The 16,840-nt window shown below is 38.2% G+C and overlaps 1 protein-coding gene across 1 annotated transcript in view; it reads right to left on the reverse strand.

The window, feature by feature from the left end:
* The window catches only part of ZFAT (zinc finger and AT-hook domain containing), an 82,941-nt gene that overhangs the window by 49,267 nt on the left and 16,834 nt on the right, over nucleotides 1-16,840 (reverse strand). The window contains exons 3-6 of the mRNA XM_069854698.1: nucleotides 13,744-13,917; nucleotides 4,896-5,046; nucleotides 3,150-4,615; nucleotides 1,737-1,969 (exon numbers count right to left, since the gene is read on the reverse strand). Coding sequence (XP_069710799.1) covers nucleotides 1,737-1,969; nucleotides 3,150-4,615; nucleotides 4,896-5,046; nucleotides 13,744-13,917 — 2,024 coding nt within the window. The remainder of the gene's footprint in view (nucleotides 1-1,736; nucleotides 1,970-3,149; nucleotides 4,616-4,895; nucleotides 5,047-13,743; nucleotides 13,918-16,840) is intronic.

A 16,840-nucleotide genomic window follows, 5' to 3' on the forward strand; every position in this document is an offset into this window, starting at 1 on the left:
AGGCTTAGATTAGATATTAGAAAGAGGTTTTTTACTGTGAGGGTGGTGAGGCACTGGCCCAAGTTGTCCAGAGAAGTCGTGGATGCCACATCCCTGGAGGTGGTAGGATAGGGGTTTGTGCAATCCAATCTAGTGGAAGGTGTCCCTGCCTGTGGCAGAAGGGTTGCAACTGGACGGGCTTTAAGGTCCCTTCCAACCCAAACCATCCCACAATTCTATGATTATAAGTCAAGAAAGTTTAATTACAAATTAAACTTGCCAAACATTTTCTGGAAACTTAAACTGCACTTTATTCAATACCAGTTATCTTCATAAAAATTGTTATAAGGTAATATGCTGCACCTAAGCTCTCCAAGTGGTCTTCAGGAAAGACTACAGTCAGAAGAGGCATAAATTTATTATTCTGGGAGAACAGGCACTTGCCAAACACACTTTTCTTGAGGTCAATTTGGAACAGGAAGGAATTGACCTGTGTTCATACACGGTGTGACTGTAGTATGCACGTTATAGCCTGGCTGGGTATACACAAGTCTAGAATGTCCCAGACCAACTGTAACTTGCAAACAGAAAGGATCCTGCCATGTGGTAGGAAAAGAAGTCCATGGCATGCAGACCTTTTTTTGACAATAGCTTAACCTACTTTATCCACCCATACAAAATAACAAAAGAAAAGAAAAAGCAAGGCAACACCAATGCAAAGAAAATATTTGCTTTTTCCTAATCATGCAAGAAAAGCATGTAAATTATTTCACCTGTAAAAAGCCATTTAAATTAACAATGAAGAATAATAGTCCAATATATTTGATAGTTTTAAAATATTTCAAGTTCTGGTCAACACAACTTATTTAAAAAAATACTTTTGAAACAAACGCAAGCAGAGCTGAAATAGATTCGATTTTTTTTTTTCCCTCATAGAATCATAGAATGGTTTGGGTTGAAAAGGACCTCAAAGATCATCCAGTTCCAAGCCCCCTGCCATGGGCAGGGACACCTTCCACTACGTCAGGTTGCTCATAGCCTCATTCAACCTGGCCTTGGACACCTCCAGGGATGGGGCAGCCATTGTATCAGAGTCAGATCACAAAACGGTGTCATGCGCAAGGAGGGCTTCCAGTCCAGCAAGCAGCTCTTTGCACAGTCTCAAAGAAAATACGCAACAGGGCATGTTGAAGAAGGAGACCAGATCTCAGTTTACCACAATAGCATTCAGAGACAGAAGGCTTATTGAATAAAATAGGAGCCTTTAAAATCTCTTCATCTTTCTAACCACAAAAGAAAATAGCAGATGTTCAAAGAGATTAGCTTCAACTAGTTGGAACTATTGAGAAAAAAGAAGTCCTGTCAACAACTTAAATTTCTTCTGTCTATAGTAATTAAGATAAGAACATATTTTCATTTTACCACAATAATCTAGTTTTGAAGGAAGGCAATTCGGCTCCAAGGAATGAAGTAAAGTAACAATATTACCAGACCTCATTTTATTCTCAGGATCCAAAAAATCTGATAATACGAGGAAAAATGAAGGAAGGAAATGGATGCAGACATACTTCACTGGAAACTGCTGTGAGAGGGAGGGAATATCTAGTTGATGTAACTCCTGTATTTCTTGTACAGATTACGCAAAGAGTGCTCGGGTAAGATCTCATACGTATGTCTTCAAATACTGGCACACGACTGCAAACATTATGATGATGACACTAAATTTAGACAAACATCCAGTTTTGTTTGTTACTTACCAGATCCGTGTGAACTTTAAGATGTGCCTGAAGCTTGTATTTATCTGGAGTAGAGTAGTCACAATGTTCTGTGGGACATTTCAGCAAAATATTACTGTGTTTCTGAATGACATGGCGCTTAAGGCAGTTTTTGGTGATGGAAGAATAATTGCACTGGGAGCAGTAATATAAATGTTCACGAGTATGCGTACGAACATGCATGTCATAATGCACTTGGTACCAAAACAACTTGCCTGAAAATAAAATAAGACATGAAGGAAATAATTGCTAAACAACTGTTAGTGAAAATTCCAATAAATACCCATTTTTCTTTTAGGGCAAAACATGCTGTTTGAATTATGTCCTTTTGTCTTTAATGAAAACTTGTCCTGAAGACCCTTCACGACTGAAAATACATTTACAAAACCCACTTCCATCTAAAAAGATTGTGTCATATGCCCTGAAATGCCTAGCCAGGGGAACATTAATACATATCAATGATCTGTTCCCTATGAGAAAGTCCTTTAAATCTATCCTTCTATACAAAGAATCTCAATGCAACCGTACACTACAAGAGACTATCAACAACTTTTTTGTGACTTCCTTTCATGTTACTCATTCCTAAAAGTCTTTCTGACATAAAAGCACCAAAAAACTGCATAGCAATTTAACTAATGTACAATGTTATGGCACTTCAGAAAGTCTTTTTTTTCAAAACTTTGATTCCTTTCCCTTCTCAAGAATGAAGACTACAAGATAAATCTCAAAACGTTTCCTCTCCAGTTATGTAAACACAAACATTTTCACTTAGAATAAATGGAAATGGTGTAATATTCCCACCTTCATAAATTCAAAAAACCAATTACCATCAGAACAGCTTTGATCTGATACTCTGTAATGAAAATTTTCATCTCAAATAACCTGGTTCAAAACAAGTCACAACAATATGCCAGTATATATATTCCACTGTGCAAAATGTATATTATACATCCTCTCGTACTACATGAAAAAGACTAGATTTTATACTAAGCTGATAATCAAGCTTAAGCAATAAAGCATGACTGACTAATGCTGATTATATGCCTGAATCTGCTGTGCTTGGCCCCAGCGAATGTTGAGGTAGGGAGAGGTACAAGGACAGAAATAATCTAATTCTATTGAATTTACCATCACCAGAAAATAGCATTGCTTTGCTACATTCTGCCAGTGGTGTTTTAAGGAGCTCTGAGTCATTTCACATTATTTATGCAGCCCAAAGTAAATCTTGCTGGACACCAGAATCCATAAGGAACTACAAATTTAATACTGCTACAAAGATACACAAGTACATCAAAAACTAAATCAGTGGAGCAGGAAAAACATGGCCCACTATATAATATTAAAAAAAAAAAAAAGCAAACAAACAACAAAACCCATCATTCTACTGCTCCTTACCACAATATTCACATTCCAAGTCTCCATAAACTTTCCTTATCCTCTCACACAACTCCATGGTCATTTGTCTCTTCTGCAAGCTATCCAAGATCTGCATAAAAGCAACCGCTCTGCTCTGACTCTCTGATGTAACTGCATTAGACGAGGCTGCCTGTGCACCAACAGCTGCATTAGCAGCTTCTGGTGCTGGCAAAGGGTTTGTGGTTTCTGTTGAATTTTGAATTGTCAGATTGCTTGTTTCTGATTCGTTAGAAAAAACGGACTGATTTTTCTCTTCAGAGACAGAAAGTTTCTCAGTCACTGCATCGTTCTGATTCGGATTTAAACTTTTGTCTTCAGCCAGCAGAGTTTCTTCACCCTGCTCATTCACGGAACTGCAGTGATTAACTTCCTCTCCATTTGCAGGAGAAACATTTAACTCATCAGAACCAGAAGTAGCATTTTTCAGCAGAAAACAATCTGATGTTACGCAAGATTGAATGTTTGGGTCTGTTATGTCTGTTGCCTGACACAGCGTCTCTGTTACATTCTCCACCGCAGGATTTTCAAATTCTAACAAAGGGACCGTATCAATTTTTAAGTCAACATTATATTGACCGTTGTGGTTGACATCTACAGCTGTTGCATCACTTTTACACACAGATGGTTCTGGTGTGTTAATAGCATTAGTACTCATGACAGTCAATTCATCCGCACCTTGTGCTAGCTGTTCACCAAGGGCTTCTGGCTGGATATCACCTCCCGGCTCAAGTAGGCAGAAACTTTGATTGATGGAGCTATTAAAAACAGAAGTCTCCTGCAAATCTGCGTGCACATCTTTGATGTGAGCACGGAGCCTTACAGAACTGACAAATTTCTTCAGGCACACAGAACACACATATACAAATGGGTGTTTTCGAACATGAAGCTCGAGGGCTTGGTATTTAGTGGCTCCATGGCCACAAAGCTCACAAGCAAAGGGTCTTTCATCACCATGAACAAGCATGTGACGGTCTCGATCAAGTTCATTTTTGAACTTGCGTTCACAAATATGGCAGTCATAAAGAAGTTGTCTTTTGCCCTCTCGTGTCATCAAGCGAAGCTCATCAAAAACATCTTTCACCTTTTTATCTTGAAGGTCATGTGCCTCCTTGATGTGCTTGATCAAATTTTTAACATCTGAGTATTTCTTTTTGCAGAAGCGGCAATGCTGCTTAATTTTCTTATGAACTCTTTCAATATGAACTTTGAGATGGCCTTTGCTAAGACAAGTGAATGGGCAGTAATCGCAGCTGAACTTCTCCCCTGTATGTTTCCGCATGTGAACGTTAAGGTTGGCTTTGATTGCACTGGCGTAATTGCAGTGTGAACACTTGTAAGGCTTTTCATTTGTATGAATCCTCAAATGTGCTTGAAGGGAGTGTTTAAATTTGAACACCTTGTTACAGTATTCACATGTAAAAATCTTCAGCTGAGTTGGACCCAACCTAAAAAGAAAACAAACCAGTTACATTTACAATATGGAAAATGGTGATATAATATGTGAAAATGTCACTTGATATTCATAATGTACAGAAAGGTTTACTTTAATTTATTTTTTAAAAGTATTCTCTGCAGGCTTTTTAAATTCTGTAACTTACGCACAAATCATTTTCAGCTGTTCTTTTATTTAAAAGGCTCAGAAAATATTTCAGTTTAATGAAAATGGATAGGGAAGCATTTAATTTATATTTTGCATGAACACAAATATAACTACTTCAAAATTACCGGCTTGATTTCATTGCCTGTTCATATGCTGTTTGCTGAATGGCGTACTCTTGATATCCTCTTCGTTGTGATGGGTCTTGAGCTGTTGCCTCTGGAGTTGTGGGTTCACTTTCTTGGGGAGCAGCCTCAACGGGAACAATTTTTGTGGCTCCTAAAAGCAAGAGCAAAAAATGCTTATTAAAAAAAATACTATTAGAATGTGCATTGTCTATAATATACAAGCGTAAACAAAATTTTAACTCTGTAATCATTAGTTCAACTATTTTAGTTTCTGTGTTCAGAAAATGATGACTATGCTTCCAGAAGACATCAGTACCTACACCATAGACATTACGGTTCTCTGTTATGAGGTCCTATATCCAAATACTTGCACTTTTAAAAAACTGTAACTTTTCAAAATGGAACTTTATTTTTTCTGCTTCAGCCCCATACTACATCCTATGAAAACATCAGCCAAACTGTTTAATCAGTTCCACAAATAAGTCTGGGGAAAAGACACTGTTTAGTCTATATTTAAATGTCTGCACATATTTCCTTAAATGGATCTTTTAACCGCTTATATTTTGGGGCATGTTGCCATTCCCTCAGAATGAAAGAATAGAGGACAGGCAACTTAGGAAGGATGGTGGGAAGTTATGCACAGAGAAAATCAGAAGGGTAAAAACCCAGCTAGAACTTAATCTGGCTTCTGCAGTAAAAGAATTAAAAATGTTTCTATAAATATGTTCACAACAAAACAGAGCCAAGGAGAATCTCCATCCTTTATTGCATGCAGAGGGAAAGAGTGAAAATGGATGAGGAAAAGGCCGATGTACTTAATGCCTTCTTTGCCTCAGTCTTTACGAGTAAGACCAGTTGTTCTTTGAAGTCAGGGAGGAGTTCAAGGGAGCCCCCTAATCCAAGGGGAAATGGATAGCAACCTGATACACTGCTTAGATACTCACAAGACTATGGGGGCAGATGGAGTCCACCCATACGTACTTGCAGAAATGCTCACTAAGCCACTTTCCATAGTTTATCAGCAGTCCTGGCTAACTGGAGAAGTCTCAGTTGACGGCACATTGTTATGACCATTTATGAGAAGGGTCAGATGGAGGATCTAGGGAACTACAAGCCTGTCAGCCTGACCTCAGTGCCAGGGAAGGTTACGGAGAAGATCATCTTCAGTGCCGTCACACTGCACGTACAGACAATGAGGTGATAAGGTTTCAGCCTCCTGACCTACTTAGTGGATGAGGGAAAGGCTGTGAATGTTGTCTACCTAGACTTTAGTAAAGCCGTTGACACCGTTTTCCATACCATTCTCCAGAAGAAACCGTCTGCTCATGGCTTGGACAGGTGCACGCTTTGCTTGGTAAAAAAACTGCTGGGTGGCCAGGCCAAAAGAGTTGTGGTTAATGAAGCTGGTGGTAAATCCAGCTGGCAGCTGGTCATAAGTGGTGTTCCTCAGGCGTCAGTGTTGGGGCCAGTTCTGTTCAATACCTTCATCAATGATCTGAATAAAGGGATTGAGCGCTCCCTCAATAAGTTTGCAGACAACACCAAGCTGGGTGAGAATGTTAATCTGCTTGAGGGAAGAAAGACTCTGCAGAGGAATATGGACAGGCTAGATCACAGGACTGAGGAGAGCTGTATAGGATTCAACAAGGCTAAGTGCTGGGTCCTGCACTTGGGACGAAAGAACCCCACACCTGTTGCCCAGGTGGCCAAGGCAGCCAATAAAATTCTGGCTTGGATCATAAACGCTGTGGCCAGCAGGACTAGGGAAATGATTGTCTCCCTTTACTTGATGAGGCCACACTCCAAATACCATGTTCAGTTCTGGGCAACTCACTACAAGGAAGACATTGAGCAAAGAACAGCAACAAAGTTTTAAGGGGCTGGAGCACAATTCTTATGAGAGCAGCTGAAGGAAAGGGTTGTTCAGTCTACAGAAAAGGAGGCTGAGGGGAGATCTTGTCACCCTTAAAACTACCTGAAAGCACACTGTATCAAGGCAGTTGTTGGTCTCTTTCCCAAGTAATAAATGATAGGACAAGAGAAAATGGTCTCAAGTTGCACCAGGGGAGGTTTAGACTGGATATTAGGAAGAATTTCTTCACTTAAAGGTTTGTCAAGCATTGGAACAGGCTGCCAAACGAAGTGGTTGAATTACCATCCCTGGAGGTATTTCAAAGATGTGTAGATGTGGTTTAGTGGTGAGCTGGGCAGTGTTAGGTTTATGGTTGGACTTGATGACCTTAAAGGTCTTTTCCAAGATAAATGATTCTCTCATCCTATGAAATTCCTACTAAAATCTAACTAAATCCTATAAACCTCCTACAACCGCAAGAATAGGAAACAAAAAGGATCTAGAACTAGAAAGCTGTAATAAAGACAAAATCAGAAGTATTTTGTGTGGAAAAGGGATGCATATTTCTGAGACCTTCAGCTTGGAAGAGAGATAAATGAAAAAAAAAATCCCTCTAAAACTAGCAATACTGTGAAAAAAGTGTGAATAATCATTCTCTATCTCATAAACCATGAACAAAGAGCATTTCAAAGAAACAAGCAGTGAGCAAGCTTCAAACAAAACAAAATAATGTACACTTTCACCTTGCGTGTAATTAAATTATGGAACAAGTATTGTAGGAAGTCACAGAGACTAAAAATATAAATGTATTCAAGGAGGGATTTAGACAAATTAATAGATGTGTATTGAATATGATGATCCAGATGCACCCATCAGCTCAATGGCTGTCCAAATTTGGGAGCCTTTATACAACAGTTGCTTATTTCATTTCTACGGAGATACTGTAGGCTGCTTTTTGAGACAACTGATCCAACTAGATCAACGTTTAAACTATAAGTGTTGGGTTTTGGGTTTTTTTTTTAAGTTTGTGAAAGTTTTTTTTTTAACATAGGAACCTTAGTCTGTATAGGTGAAATAAATTATTTAAGTTCTGAAATAAGTCTTTGCTTCTTAAGAGTCTCTTCTAGAATGACTGTATTTTTTCAGCTTCCGTAAGACCCCAAATAAGACAGTTCTGAAAGCGAAATCAACAGAAACTAACCCTACCTATAAGAATCCATGTTCCCCATGCAAAGCTACCCCTCATCGCAAAAAAAAAAAAACAAACCCAAAACCCAGAAGAATCATAGACTCGTAGAGCGGTTTGGGTTGAAAGGGACCTAAAAGATCATCCAGTTCCAACCATGGGCATGGACATCTTCCACTAGATTAGGTTGCTCAAATCCTCATCCAACCTGGACTTGAAAACCTCCAGAAATGGGGCATCCACAGCTTCTCTGGACAACCTGCCTTACAATCCTAAGAGGAAAAGGTTTCTTTACGATGTCTAAGCTAAATCTAGTCTCTTAATATTTTAGTACTTTCTAATATTTTTAGAGGCTAGCTCATCATGAGTTTAAATGCATTTTAACTCAGACAAAGAAATGGAAACACAGACCTGTGTATGGTGGGACGAAGGTTATTACCCCTTTCAACAGAGCTGGACATTAGATTGGCTGAGCTAAATCAATCTGTAACCCCACAGTAATGCAGACACCTGCTCACAGTCAGAGTTAATTTTCTTAACCTTGCTTAATTCCACACTTTCTTTAAATAACATTAGCTTCTTTTCTCTAATCCTCCACTCACCTACATGTTTGTGATGCCTTAAAAGTGCCAGAGCAGGAGTTTACAAATATGATCAATCAGAGAAGGGATCTGGCTAAAATCTACATCATGTCTCTCCTTCTATAAATATATAAATAGTTTTCTGGTGTGTTTTGCCACACAACTGTATAAACAGGTACAACAGTCAAAAAGATAGGGACGTGTGGTCAGAGACTGCGGCAAGAGCACAGTGCTGCCCCTGGGACAGCAGTCTGTACTTACTGAGCTTCGTGACTTAAGCCACTGACATAGCTACTTTAAAAAGGGGTAGTCCCAATCCTCCTCCTTTCCACTGAAAGGCTCGTTTTGTCATCACTTTCATTCTTCCCACTTTTAAAACTTGCGTGTCCCCAAAATGAGACATTTCAGTAAGTAAAATTGGTAGAAAGAAAAAACCCTCTGACAGAGAAAATGCCTGCGTGTATGTGCACGTGTATGTGTATTTATTTTATCATCTTCTTGAATCAGTTTACTGCAGGCTGACACAAGCACTAGTGCTGGATAAAGAAAGGGGAAGGGAACGGGGAAATAAAGACAAGCAGGAAAGTTCTCTTGGTAACACTCTGATATCAAATGCATTCAGATGAATCATAAGCCCACAACCACCATTCTGTGAGCTACAAAAATAAAGTCATCTTCAACAGAAAAGACGTATCAGTTCAACAGAAAAGATGGTCATCAGTTAAACTAAGTCACTTAGTCCCAATATATTAAGCAAGGTTACATTCTTCCCAACTTCACAAAATCTTGATGGGAGAAGGAATCAAGTGTTCATTAGACACAGAAGATTGTATAGTAGAAGAATGCAGCTGGCTTTCCATGGATAGCGGTTCCTCAGCAGCAACTGTGGAGAGAAAACCTGTGCAACCTTGTACTGACATTTGTTGGAGGAAGAAAACTCAGCTCCTTTAGAAATCAAAAAATAACTAGCATCAAGAATTTACTTTAAGTTTTTTTTTGGTTTTTATAACCTGAGCTTTACCAAAACACCCATGAATTCTACCACTGACTAGTTTAACAGGAACTTAAAAACCCTGTCCTAGTAATAAGCTGGTTTTAGAATATTACAGGATTTAAATAAAACAACAATTTAAATGCTCGAATTAGAATCCAGAACCAAACTAATTGAACATGAATAATAAATGAGTTTTAGAAGCCTAGATAATATTACAGAATTAAACATGGGAAATGAAATGCATAAAAAAAAAGAAGGTTGAGAATTTGGCAGGGTTTACTGACATGTTCTTAAAAATAGGCTATGGACAAAAGTTTCTGCCATTCAAATCAAAGAATTTTTAGATGCGCATTTTATTTTTGTTATTCACTCTTATTATTAATTGTGGTGCTTGTGAAAAACTGTACTCAGTTTAAGCTGATACAAGGCGCATGTGTTCATGAATGTATTACTCCTCTTCAGGGTCGTTGGGTCCTTCCAGTTATCGAATCACATGGTGGTTTGGGTTGGAAGGGAACATAAAGATCATCCAGTTCCAACTCCCCTGCCATGGGCAGAGACACCATCGAATAGATCAGGTTGCTCAAAACCCAGTCCAACCTGGCGCTGAACATCTCCATGGAGGGGGGCACACAGAACTTCTCTGGGCAACTTATTCCAGTGACTCATCACACTGATAGTAAGGAATTTTTTCCTCATACCTAATTTAAATCTCTTTCAGTTTAAAACTGTTACCCCTTGTCCTATCACTGCACTCCTAATAAAGAGCCCCTCACCAGCTTTCCTGTAGCCCCCTTTAAGTACTGGCAGGCTGCTATAAGGTCTCCCAAAGCCTACTCTTCTCTAGGCTGAATAACCCCAACTCTCTCAGCCTCTCTTCACAGGGGAGGTGTTCCAGGCCTTGCATCATTTTTGTGGCCCTCGTCTGGACCCACTCCAACAGATCCATGCCTTTCCTGTGCTCTGGGCTCCAGAGGTGGAAACAGTATTCCAGATGTGGTCTCACTAGAGCAGAGTGGAGTGACTGAATCACCTTGCTTGACCTGCTGATCACACTTCTGATGCAGTCCAGGATACGGTTGACCTTCTGGGCTGTGAGCACACTGTCACCTCATGCCCAGCTTCTCATCAACCAGCACACCAAAGACCTTGGCAAGGCCGCTCTCAATCCATTCATCCCCCAGCCTGCATTGATACTGGGAGTCGCCCTGACTTAGGTGCAAGACCTTGCACTTGGCCTTGTTGGACTTCATAAGGTTTGCATGGTCCCACCTTTCTAGTCTGTCAAGGTAATTCAGTGCCCGCACAGAAAAAAAGCCAACCACTTTTATTCAATCTGTTTACTCTGTGGGTTATTGCAAGCTTTCGAATTTCTAAAGCTGTAAATCTATTACCTTTCATATGCCTCTCAAGTAAGCATTACAGTAAATGAACACAGGGAAAAATCAATGTTGTCTGACTGTCCTTTCTGGGGCATTAAAAACCAACTGATCTGTTTGTTTGAAGGGATTTTGAAGAGTTCAATTTAGTCATTATCTACCACTCTCACGATGTAAAACAGTGTCCTAAACCTAAATAGCATATAGTAAAATTACAGCCCACTGTTAATGTAATGCTCCTAAAAACATCTTCCACTTAGGAAGGGAGACACACAGCCTGAATATTTCCTCTGTGCTGTGGATAAAACACAATTAATTCTTATAGCCTTCTCTACAGTTCTAATTGATAGAGTGCTTATCTGACACATTGAACAGGATTTTACAGCACTGGACACGTAAAGGGATATTCCTATGCATTTTTAAAGCTAGATAACAGGTGACTACAGAATGCTAATGCTTGCAGAAAGATGACAGAGTTTTGATAGTGCTTAAGAACTTTTAAGCGTTATTTCAAGTTAACTCTACAGATGATCCAGCACGTAGTAAGCGGTGGAGAGGAGAGAAATGTCTTATCTATTTATATTCTTCGACAGTGGCCTACAGCAATAACTCATCTCTTCAGCACACGATACACCTCCAGAAAAATGGAATAAAAGACTATGAAAGGTATTTATAAGAACTCCAGACATGAAGTACTACTGAGGAATGGGAACAGTCTAAGAATTGCTAGCAACACTAAAATATAGTTAGAGCATGGGAATTAATGAAAAAAATAGAAGGAAAAGCAATGAACAAATTAAAACATAACTGCATTAAATGACATTATTTCTCCTTTGAATTTTCAAAGTCCTAACCACTTAGAGTATCTTCCAGAGTTTCCAAATTCTGAAAAGTAGGATGATAATTCATAACTGTCTTAACAGCAAGGACTTTTTTATTACACATATTCTTGAACTTGAATGTAATAAGATTACTAATGGTCAACCAAATAAAGGAGAGAATCTTCAAAACCAGCTGCAGGATCACATCTGACTGTAAATACTTTCAGTTCATTAAAGCTTTTTGAATTACATATGCACAAATAGCTCCAAAGTTGAAGTTGGTTTAATATTTTGAATCATTCAAAACGTGTACGTATAAAGAAAACCCAAACTTCTGTTGTCCGAAGAAAAATTTTACTAGGTTGTAATTAAGGCAACAACCTCCTCTAGATTTTCGTTTCCTCTCCCACATCACATCCTTACTATGTTTTCTTCACCAGCTCTATTACTACTATTTTGTTTGTCTCTCTGGGTTAGTTTCCTAAGAAAATTAGTCTTTAATTGCACTGTCTACCACATCTTTCCTTCTCTCTTAAAAGCTGTCCCTAGTTCTTGCCAGAAATGTAAAGATCTCAAAAAATTCTTAAAAGTTGCATACAATTTAGCACCCGGAGGAGACCCCAATTACAGCTCCACCTAAAAGTCTTTAGGCAGGGAGGATGTGTGTGTATAAATCCATAAACGAACACCTACATGAACCCACTACCTGCCTATATAAGCCCCTTAACCATCCACAGCATGTTCCCCTGTAGTGGACATGAGGGAAGCCTTTTGAGTGGCAGCAAGTGGAAGAGGCACCAAGGTGGGGGAAAAGGTACGCGTAGGTGGAACAAGGCAAAAGAGATGGAAGACATAGTGGGAAGGGAGTGTTTAGCAACAGCTAGGAAGGAGCCTGTCAAATGAAAGAAAGGGACCCGTGGTTACAAAAGAGGCGGTGAAATGAAACAGTGCAGACTTCAAAACACCCTGAAGCCAAATTTCCACACTTCCAGCGCTCAACTGGCCTCTTCCACCTTTCCCTGTATTTACACTATTGCAAGATTAAATTTTAGCAGCTCAGTGTAAGTCCAAACCCCTGTGTGATATTTCTCAAACTATAAAAATACAGGGTTTTTTAATTCCTTTCTAAGCACGCAGGACGGTGAGCTCATCCAGCTTCCTCTACCACTGGAATTAGAAAGGCGTTTTAGCAAACAAAGTGCAAGCATATCACAGACCTCAATATCAAAAGATATTAAAGAACAACACAGCAAATCCAGCTAGCTTCTAACCTACAACAATAAATACATAAATACATTCTGGTTGTTCTGAGAGCTATAAGCAAAACAAATATTCAGAAATGTTAGCAATAATGAAAAGGAGAACAATAAAATCACAAGGCTGAAAATAACACACAAAATAATAAAAAGGGATTGTGAGAGTCAGGTGAGCGACTGGTTTATATAAACAGGCAAACTCAAGTCTAGTTTTAAAATAAATAGTTTGAAGTTATTCCAAAATCCTTTGATGAATAACAATATAGACATTTACGGATGAAGGCTCCTTTAATCATTACATAGCAACTTTACTTGATTTTCAAATACATCTACATATTTTCTGTCAAAGTATTTGTATTCATGAATATTAATATAAGTACACACTAAGCTGTTTGTGTTTTCATAATCAAATTTATATTTGTCAAAAATATACACATTAGATCAAGATCTGAGAAAAGACATTACAGGGAAAAAATGCTTCTCTTTTCCTTGGTCACTGATTTTTTCAGTTTCTTCTTCACAGACTAAACACAGCTGCTGTTAATGTAGATAGCTACACTCAGGTCCAGCATACATCATAGCTATGAAGAAATGTGATGGCAGTTCTAAACGATGTAGCTGCCACATGCAGAGATTCTCTATCCAAATAACCAAACGCCACTAAATATTTTTCAGATAATAAATATCCTAAACAGCTGAGTCTTACACCAATTACTATTTTATACAATGTCAGCAGGGACAAAAACACATTCAGTTATATAATCCATGATTCTCGTTACCTGGAATAGCTTCATGGGCAGTCAAAACCACACTTATAATAGGATTTTTAGCTCCTGAAACCTGTTCAGTCTCCTTAGTTGATGGAGTTTTCTCTGTTTTCTGAACTCTGGCCCTCTTTGGAGTTTTTTCTCGCTCATCTTCCTTCCTGTCAAGGTCAACGTCAGAATCATTACCTGAAGAGTAAACATCAAAAAGAATATAACTACGTACAAAAGAAAAGCAGGTAAGACAGCCACTAACACTACAAGATAGAAATAAGAGAAAATCAATGCTATTGTGGAAGGAAACGCATGTTACCGAAACAAGACGAGCTGCATGAGTCTCTAAAGGAGAAGTTTTTCCACTCTTTAAAAAAACCCAGTGTGATACTTACAGAAACAGAGAAAAAAAGACAAAATAAAAACCAGTAAAAATTTTAGAAAATGGAATTTCATAAACATTTGTGTTTCTAAATTATCTTGATATTATTGTGGACTTTTGTGGAAATTCTACAAACGTAGAATTTCTTATGATTTTACAATTAATGGAGAAATTATTTTCCTCTTTTCTACATGCAACTGCTCTGATGACTATTTCTCCTAGTACTATATTCATTATCCATCTTATGTAACGGGAAGTCCTACAACAGTCTCTCTGGATTAGTCTTCTGTTCCCTACTGTTACTCTGAATCAATAACCGAAGCACAGTTTTGTCTTTCAATGTAGATTCAAAAAGATGTAAAGGTAAAACCAGTTCTTTGGTTCAACCTAATTCCTGACATGTAACTTCTCATTTTGAAGAGCTGCACTTCTAACTCATCCCCTTCTGTTAATGTTCAGACTTTCTTCAGCCCCTTAATTTGGATAACTTCTGCACCTGATAAGTAGAAAGCATAGTGACAGTTGTATTTAAAACATTCATCTGAAATAAAAATGAATAATCAGTAATCAGCTAAGTTGTTCCTTCCTCCATAAAACAAGTAAGGAATTCCTTACCAAAATTCTATAGTAAAAAGCTGATGTATAAAGAATTTGCAGCACAAAGAATAAAAACAGAGGGCTGCAAGTTTATACCAACAAAATTTCTTTATATTAGATGAAGTAGTAGAAAATGGAGGCTGGAGGAAACATTCTTGGCAAATTAAGGCATTATGCAAATGTTCCAGAGATAATGAATAAGGAAAGCAAACACTGACTGATGAAAGAAAATTATGAATTAAACAACTGAATTTTGGATTTTTTTATTTCTGCATACAAAATAGCTGACACAATCTCCAGAATAAGTCATTCAAAGGATATTCATAACCTGCTGTAGCTGCTCTACTGAGATAGGGAAACCACATATAAATAAAAACCAGTAACAGCAAAGATGTAGTGTACCTAGATTTATTTACAGCATGCAAATAGCAAAAGCAGTGGAAAGATATGCTATATGGAAATGGTTATGGTTTAATTTTAGTAAAAAATTCAGCTGAGATTCAAGCAAGTCTGTTATCCAGGTTCTTACCTCAATGCAACAAAGGCTAAAAGTGTCCTGACTGCTCTTAAAAAAAATAAAGGGCATAAGCAGAAACTAAAGTATCATTGTTAGGACTGATCACGTAACTAGCATCTGGATAAACTGCAAGCTCTTTATTAAATAGAAAACCAGAAGGAAACAAGGCATGTAGGAATTTGTTTAAATTTCTCAGGCATACTGAGGCAGAAATGTGTAAAATGACTACTGTTAATCATAGAATCATAGAATGGTTTGAATTGGAAAGGACCTTAAGGCCCACTCAGTTCCAATCCCCCTGCCATGGACAGGGACACCTTCCACTGGATCAGGCTGTTTAAAGCCTCATCCAGTCTGGCCTTGAACAGCTCTGGGGAAGGGGTTTCCACAACTCCTCTGCACAACCTGTTCCAACAACTTGATGCTAATCTGTAAATCAGAAATTCACATTTACAACACCTAGAATGAACGACAACAACAGAGCAAACCAAAACCAAACACAGCCGGCAAGACATCTAGCTATGGAGTCACATGAGCAATATTTTTGGCCCAGCTTCCAATTTCTAGGTTAAAGAAAATTATACTCTGCCCAGACAGCCCCTGCTTCTCAGTGCCTGCTAATGATTTCTTCAGTTTGAGATAAATTCCTTGATATATCAGTCTTCTCAACTACATTTTGCTCTGTAGACGTCTAGGATTTCAGAAAATATTGCTGCTTTATAGGTGTAAAGGGTCACATCACATCCCCATTTAACTCCTTAATATAGTTGCAAATTATTGATTTATATTGAAACCACGTAACTCTAATACCGGTACTTCTCTTCGAAACCTCAAAGGGATATTTGAATAAAAAGAAATATCCCCTTCAACCACAAACTGTCTTTGCCATGCTTTCTTTTGGTGGGATGAACAGGGATGGGGTGGGAGGAAACAAACAGTTCGATACATTTCCTTCAAGAAACAGCCTCCATTAGTTTGGGACCGACAATAAATAAATATTCACACATTTCACAGCAGGATCAGGAAACCAGCAGCAGAAAAAAAAAACAAAACACTCATAAAGAATCTGCATATACAAAGAATGTGAACTACTTACATTGTGTTACCTTCAGGCTACTTCACATATAAATATAGAAATTAATTTGGGTTAATTACACTGCTTTTATTCAGTGGACAGAAGGAGTTAGTGACAATTTTAGGGGAAACAAGGATTTTATATAGCTGTGGATAAAACTTTAAGTCATTTTTTTGCATGCTTTAGGTAACAGAAATTCAAAACCACAGACTGGAGGGAAAGCTACAATTAGGAGAAAGGAATTCTCATTTTGCTTGGGATCACATACTGAATTCCTAGTAGGCATGTGAGTAGGATCCAAGCACCATACTCCTAAATCCTCTTTTCTAATCATTACAAAACAAGACTTAGGCAGTTCAATAAGGAAATAAAGTGGTTGAAACCAAATGACAAAATCATTTTCATGTTTTTCATGTTAACCTGTAAGTCTATTAACCGTTGAATACTGGAATTCTACAAAAAAATAGAAAAGGATGAACCACAGACTTGAGTTAGTTATTCATTAGTGTGGATCACTAACAACTATTACTATAGTAACAAGCTAACA

This window comes from Phaenicophaeus curvirostris, chromosome 3, assembly GCF_032191515.1.
Source record: "Phaenicophaeus curvirostris isolate KB17595 chromosome 3, BPBGC_Pcur_1.0, whole genome shotgun sequence".
In the NCBI taxonomy this organism is placed as follows: Eukaryota; Metazoa; Chordata; class Aves; order Cuculiformes; family Cuculidae; genus Phaenicophaeus; species Phaenicophaeus curvirostris.